The sequence below is a fragment of the Sardina pilchardus genome, chromosome 21 (assembly GCF_963854185.1).
Source record: "Sardina pilchardus chromosome 21, fSarPil1.1, whole genome shotgun sequence".
In the NCBI taxonomy this organism is placed as follows: domain Eukaryota; kingdom Metazoa; phylum Chordata; class Actinopteri; order Clupeiformes; family Clupeidae; genus Sardina; species Sardina pilchardus.
Window position 1 is genome coordinate 457,103 of NC_085014.1, and position 7,898 is coordinate 465,000.

Genomic DNA, 7,898 nt, shown 5'->3' on the forward strand with positions numbered 1-7,898 from the left:
GGTATTCACAACCATGTTAAGTCAGGGACATTAAGGAAACATTTCCTTTCCATTGGAAAGGCCGCAGGGAGACACACTGACATACACACATTCAATATTGTTTAGTTCAGTGATTTAGTTGAGTTCAGTTTTATTTTTTCATAATACAGTGTTCTGCAAATTCATTTGGCTTTTGCTGACATAAAAATGTTCCAACTTGTTCCCAATTCTCCATTGAGGTCACTCTGCACTCTCCCTGCATTTGGGAATAAAAAATGTTTGCTCGCTGGCAGACTCTACACTGACTTTAAATGATTAAGCAATATAGCACGAGTGGGAGTGGGTTGTTGCTGGATATTCCCACGGGTGTTGTTCGGCCGTAGCCTCGAGGCCGGAGGCCGAGTGGCGCAGGCAACAACACCCGTGGGAATATCCAGCAACAACCCACGACCACGAGTGCTATATTGCTTTTATACAACAATTCTACCACTTGTTTTTTGCGCTAATTTCTCCATTATAATGTACACGTTTAAATCGCTAAAACTGTCTTGTTTGTAGAACTACTTCTCTCCGCCACAAATTTCTATTACTTGCAGGACAAACTGCCGTTTCTAGTTCTAAATGGATGGTTGCTATGGCCAAAGGCCAGTCGTTAGTTCTAAAAGCACGTTGCTATGGCCAAAAGCCAGTCGTTAGTTCTATCTCTCCCGTTGTCAAGCAATGTAGCCTAATAAACGTTAGCTCGCATTGCGTCTGGTTAGGACATGCTTTTAGCTTTGAAACATCACTATTTTACTTAGCCTACATGCCATCCAACTAGCTAATATCCACCTCCGTCATATTCTACGTTCTGAGCGTCTGTATTTCAGCTTGGATGCAACGTGACAGTTCGTTTTACACTTCACAACTTGACATTGTATCGCGGAGTGATTTATTATTAGCTGTGAAAAGTCCGAGTGGATTATCGTGGGATATTTCAACTCATGGAACGTCTCTCGGCCAATCAGAAACAAAGAAACAGCTTCATAGAACCCAATTGTTGTATAAAGGTCAATAAACGGCACACTCACTCTTCTGTTCAGGACAGCTTGTTTATTCCAAATGTAGTGTCAAGCAGTTGCACAGAGCATGGGCCATACGTAACGAGTCTTACAGTAACAGAACCTTTCACAGCAATCAATCAACACCAACGTTAAACTCAGTTAAGACCTCAGAGCCTTTTACACCAACCAAACAAGACCAACATTAAACTCAGTTAAGACCTCAGAGTTTGGTATAGAAACCAATTAAGAGCAATGTTAAGACCTTAGCTAAGAGCCCTGTGCTTTGAATACAGGGTTAGGACAGTCGCCATGGAAATCAGGAACATCACACTGATAAGAACCTGACACAGACATCAGGAACACTCCAGTGGCCTGCGGAACACTCCAGGGATGTCTGGAATATTCCAAAGACCTGTAGAACATTCCAGAACCCCCTGGGACATTCCAGCCAGTATGTGGTGGAGCTTACACAGGAATGTTCTGAAGACTCAAACAAAATAAAAAAACATCTCTGAGGAGACAAGGTTAGAAAAGCTGCTCAATAAAAAATACAAAAATATGAAATGTCAAATTCATATTTACATAGCATATGTCAGCATACATAAATTCAGAGAAATATCTCTCAATAATAATAATAAAACAAATATTTACATCATCAGATGTTATCAGAAGTAGTTATTTATTATGTTAAAAACAATTATTATTTAAATAGGAAGTAACATTTGGAAATATTTCAACTTTAGTGTGCAAAGTGTCTCCGTGAGGTATGAGCAAACCCAGCAGCCTGCTCTCTCTCAGGTAGTCTCCTGAGCTGCTCTCTCTCAGGTAGTCTTTCAGGAGACACAGAAGTGCAAATCCCCTCCTCGCCACTAGGAGGCTGTCTTCTGCTTTGACATCAGACACCAGACGACATGTTCATCCTCCGAAATGTTTCCTCATTTTCATAAAGTGTCATACACATAGACCATCTTACTACCTCTTCCTGCCCCTAACTACTCTATCAGATACCACCCCAGTGGAGCCCCACAGCGCCCGTAACTATAGATACGACCCCAGCGGAGCCCCACAGCGCCCGTAACTATAGATACCACCCCAGCGGAGCCCCACAGCGCCCGTAACTATAGATACGACCCAAGCGGAGCCCCACAGCGCCCGTAACTATAGATACAACCTCAGCGGAGCAGGTGTGATGTCACACATATGATAGGTGCGTCAGCTGATCTGTGATGTCACACATATGACTTGTGCATCAGCTGATGGCACGCATGAAGCTGGAGGTGTGTGTGGGTGACCAAGACATCTTTCCAGTGGCAGTACGATCACATACACACACACACACTCACTCATTCGCACATGGCATGTGTAGTGTGTGTGTGTGGCTTGTGTAGTGTGTGTGTGTGTGGCTTGTGTAGTGTGTGTGTGTGGCATGTGTAGTGTGTGTGTGTGTGGTATGTGTACTGTGTGTGTGTGTGTGTGTGTGTGTGTGTGGCTTGTGTAGTGTGTGTGTGTGTGTGTGGTATGTGTAGTGTGTGTGTGTGTGGCTTATGTAGTGTGTGTGTGTGTGTGTGTGTGGCTTGTGTAGTGTGTGTGTGTGTGGCTTGTGTAGTGTGTGTGTATGTGGAATGTGTAGTGTGTGTGTGTGGAATGTGTAGTGTGTGTGTGTGTGGCTTGTGTAGTGTGTGTGCGTGGGATGTGTAGTTGTGTGTGTGTGGTATGTGTAGTGTGTGTGTGTGTGTGGTATGTGTAGTGCGTGTGGCAAGTGTAGTGTGTGTGTGTGTGTGTGGCTTATGTAGTGTGTGTGTGTGTGGCATGTGTAGTGTGTGTGGCGTGTGTAGTGTGTGTGTGGGGTATGTCAATTGTTCATATTTCTATTAGAGTGTCTGCTCTGAGGTGTAGTGTTGAGGCTACTGTTTAGAACTGTGTGTGTGTGTGTGTGTGTGTGCCAATTCACACACACACACACACACACACACACACACACACACACACACACACACACACTTGATGAGAAGAGGGGCCCATGGTGAACTCTGCAGTGTTTTGGAGTGTGTGTGTTTGTGTGTGTTAGCTTGTGTTGAGGGGCACAGTGTTCCGGCCCAGGAATGTGCGTTTTGTTTTTCCTATTTTTCCTAGAATATTTGGCAGTAAAGGCAGCTGTGTGTGTGTGTGTGTGTGTGTGTGTGTGTGTGTGTGTGTGTGTGTGTGTGTGTGTGTATGTGTGTGTGTGTGTGTGCTTCAGGCGTCGGATATGCAGCTTTGGATCTTGTCGATCCACTGCTGGGCACTGGAGGCATCTGCTGCACAGAAGTTATACACCCGCTTAGACGTCTTGAGCTGCAACGACACACACAGACACACACACACACAGAAGTTATACACCCGCTTAGACGTCTTGAGCGACACACACACCCACACACACACACACAGAGAAGTTATACACCCGCTTAGACGTCTTGAGCTGCAATGACACACACAGACACACACACACACACACACACACAGAAGTTATACACCCCCTTAGACGTCTTGAGCTGCAACGACACACACACACACACACACACACAAGTTATACACCCGCTTAGACGTCTTGAGCTGCAACGACACACACACACACACACACACACACACAGAAGTTATACACCCGCTTAGACGTCTTGCACTGCAACGACACACATGCACACACACACAGAATAATATTTCCATAAAATACTAAATTTTTTCAGTTTCATATGTTGATTTTGCAGCTACTATCCCCACTCTTCTAGAAACGGGGTTGTAACAAGACAGATAGATAGATACAATAGATGTGTATGTGTGTGTATATGTGTCTCTATGTGCCTGAGTGTGTGTGTGTGCCTGAGTGTGTATGCCTGTGTGTGTGTGTCGGTGTGCATGGTGTGTGTGGTGTGTTACTCACATCGAAAAAGGCTTTTTCACTGATGTGCTTAGGAGCTCCTATGGTTGGCATGGCGATCAGGACAGACTCCACCTCTGCCAGGTCGATATGGCCCTTGCAGTGCAGGTCCTCACCTGAGTCATAATACCGGAGCTACACACACACACACACACACACACACACACACACACACACACACACACACACAAATAAATTAGCACAAACAGTACCCACAAACACATCTCTATACTGTAGGTAACCCAACACACACACACACATGCACATTTACAAATGCACTTCCAAAAACAAAACCAGAAACAAATGCAAACATCAAAGTGTCCATCAAAAACAAATATGTGAAAAAGGTGTCATTAATCCAGAAAATTCCAAATTAACAATCTAATTAAAACCATTCTGGAACACTGGCCAATCCATATGAAGCCATGATCACCATTCTGGAACGCTCTGGCCAATCCATATGAAGCCATGATCAACATTCTGGAACACTGGCCAATCCATATGAAGCCAGAGAGGGTTAAAGCGGAGCGAGAAGCGCAAACGTTCGAACAATTACACGTTCTGTTTTCACAACGGGGAGGGGGGCGAAATCCCCCTTTAAGAAGACCTAGAAAGTGACGTTACATTTCAACTGAACTGCTTGCCAGAGATCGATATCCCACTATGACGACTTTGCAACACGCCTCTTTAAGCAGACAGGAACTGTTTGAATTTTGCCTACATAGAGATGCATTATGTTGCTCTATCTTGTCAGTAATGAAGGATCTTTGATGAAGCATGATCATCATTCTGGAACACTCTGTACCAATCGATATGAAGCATGATCATCATTTTGGAACACTGACCAATCAATATGAAGCATGATTTGGTCGCATATGCGGGCAAACATTTTAAGAGTGCGCCTGAAAAACAATCTAGGTTGCACTGGTGCACCTGACGCTGCTCCGGTGAAAGCATACATTTCTTTCACACGTTTTCATTGTAGACTATGCGTGCAACTTATATCCAAACTGTATAGAAGTAAACCCCCTCTCCTTGGCCCGCTTTCTCTCGCTCTCCCTCTCCCTCTCTCTCTCGTACGCGCTCAATGGACTCCCGCCCTTCACATGCTCAGTCAGAATCGTGAAAGCAATGACGCAAGACGACAAGCTAATAAAATCCGGTTAGCATCATAGCATACTGCGCAAATTTGATTAAAACTCTTGCATTCAAGTTGACTGATCATCTCAATGTTTTCCAACTCCAAGACTCAAAAGAGCTCGTCCCAAGGAGAAAAGGTATTAGCCTACCTTGAAACTGAAACACACATGGGGAAACTGAACAGTCCAACTGGTAGACTATAATAAGCTAGCCAACTATGCTAGCCTACTTTGTTTACAATAATTTGAGGCTTCAAGCCGGCAGCTGAATTAAAGAGGCGGAGTTGTAATATGAATAGTCATGCATGTCATGAATATCAGAAATTTCATTATACACACATATATATATATATATATATATATATATATATATATATATATATATATATATATATGTATGTATGTATGTATGTATGTATATATATAAATCTTTATAAATAATATGTATATTCCTTCTATAATGTGTTTCAAATAAAGACACGCCTTATTGTTAAAAAATCATTCATATTATATGGAAGGAGAGCAATAAAGGCAACGCAAGGAAAAATGTGGGTGCACCTAAATTTTGTGCTGGTGCACCTAAAAAAAAAAATCTAGGCGCACCAGTGCAACCAATGCAAAAAGTTAGTCTGGAGCCCTGATGAAGCATGATGAAAACGCTCTGCCCATGAACCTTCTCTGTAGCAACCTAACTAGTGTAGCCACATCAAGATGTAGAGTCTAGAAACTCACCGTAGCAGGGCTCAATCGGAGGGGTGGGATAAACAGTTGTCTTTCAAATTCCCTCTCCATGCAATAGGATAGCGCTACAACCAATCATCTTCTTGTTTTCAAGTAGCAGGACACTTAACGGTCGCAACTTCTGGTCGCAGGTCAGTCATCATTATGTTAAGCCCGCCCACTGACTCTATACACGATATGATTGGTTAGGTGATCGCTGCCAAGGCTCAGCTTCCAAGCCAAACAAAGAGTTGCTAGACTACCCCGGCAGCAAATCAGATCTCAAGGTGTCTATATTTGTAGGGTTTCCATTCAGCTTCACTTTTTTACACTCACACTGTTCACATATCCAATGAGACCCTTCTAACAGAGTGAGCATAGATAAAAACACTACTCTGGCTATCACCATTCTAAGCTCAATCTTTTAAGATTGAACATTAGTCTGGGGAGTATTGGGTCACTCACATATGAACTTAAATGACATCCCATTATTAATCCATGGGGTTTAATTTAACATTGGTCCACCCTTTAGCTGCTTTAACAGCTTCAAGTTCTCTGGGAAGGCTTTCCACAAGGTTTAGAAGTGTGTTTATGGGAATTTTTGACCATTCTTCCAGAAGCGCATTTGTGAGGTCACACACTGATGTTGGACGAGGAGATTGGCTCTCAGTCTCCGCTCTAATTCATCCCAAAGGTCTTCTATTGGGTTGAGGTCAAGATTCTGTGTAGGTCAGTCAAGATTATCCACACCACATACACCAAACACATACACATACACCAAACTCGGTCATCCATGTCTTTATGGACCTTGCTTTGCGCACTGGTGCACAGTCATGTTGGAACAGGAAGGGGCCATCCCGAGCTGGGCTTGGTCCCTTAGTTCCAGTGAAAGGAACTCTGAATGTTTCAGCATTAACCAAGAGACGTCCATGGTCCCAACTTTTTTTTTTTTTTTTTTTTAGTATATTTTTTGGCCTTTTTGCCTTTATTAGTATAGGACAGTGAAGAGATAGACAGGAAACAAGTGGGAGAGAGATGGGGCGGGATCGGGATATGACCGCAGGCCGGATTCGAACCTGGGTCCCCGTGGGCACTCGGACCCGTAAATGGTACGGGCGCTGTAGCCTGCTGTGCCACAGCGCCCCCTCATGGTCCCAACTTTGTGGGAACAGTTTGTGTATGGCCCCTTCCTGCTCTAACATGACTGTGCACCAATGCACAAAGACATGGATGACAGAGTTTGGTGTGGATGAACTTGACTGGCCTGCACAGAGTCCTTAACCTGACTTTCGCCAGATCCTGTAGTTCGCTGTCTGCTTCACACAAGGATCTGGGACTTCTCGATAGGAGATGTATTTCTGAAGGCGGGTCCTTGTAAAACATCCTCGCATGTGATTTGATAAACCACTTGCCTGTTATCTTGAATGACGTGCTAGGCTTCTTCAAGTTCTTGCCAAACCCGGTCGGAAGAAGAGTAAAAACATCCTTGCCACCAATAAATGTCTTCAAAACTATTCTCTGAAAGAATGAATACTCGATAGATTCGACAAAACGGTTGAAATAGCAGAATCAATGTCAGCACAAGACTCCTCGCTGCGTGCCACCATTGTTATTTGAATCAAACACTCGCTTCGGCGCTCCTGATTGGCTGCTCATTTTTTGATCACTGGCACAGGGGTTTGGATTGCCCTCGCGTCTAGACCCTTGTGTGGAGCTCAGCGAAACGCCTCTGGTGGAGCATGGCGGAACTACAAGGGTCTGGCGAGAGTCAGGCTACAGAGTCCTGGCCTCAACCCAATAGAAGACCTTTGGGATGAATGCGAATGGAGATGAGTCACGTGAAGCACAGCAGAGTAAAACATATTGTGACTTTAGAGGGAGCTCTACAGTCGCCCAAAATACCAAAACCTGCACAGTGTACCTTTAAACACCTGAACCTGCAAAGTGCACCTTTAAATACCTGAACTTGCATACATAGTGTACCTTTGAACACCTGAACTTTAAACACCTGAACCTGCATAGTGTACCTTTAAACACCTGAACTTTAAACACATGAACCTGCACAGTGTACCTTTAAACACCTGAACTTGCATACATAGTGTA

The 7,898-nt window shown here is 43.9% G+C and overlaps 1 protein-coding gene across 1 annotated transcript in view; it reads right to left on the reverse strand.

Annotated features, from left to right (window-relative positions):
• Positions 1 to 663: 663 nt before the first annotated feature.
• Positions 664 to 7,898, reverse strand: part of sbf2 (SET binding factor 2) — a 77,878-nt gene continuing 70,643 nt past the window's right edge. The window contains exons 40-41 of the mRNA XM_062525278.1: positions 3,940 to 4,071; positions 664 to 3,356 (exon numbers count right to left, since the gene is read on the reverse strand). Of these exons, the coding sequence (XP_062381262.1) occupies positions 3,258 to 3,356; positions 3,940 to 4,071 (231 nt within the window). The 3' untranslated portion in view covers positions 664 to 3,257. The remainder of the gene's footprint in view (positions 3,357 to 3,939; positions 4,072 to 7,898) is intronic.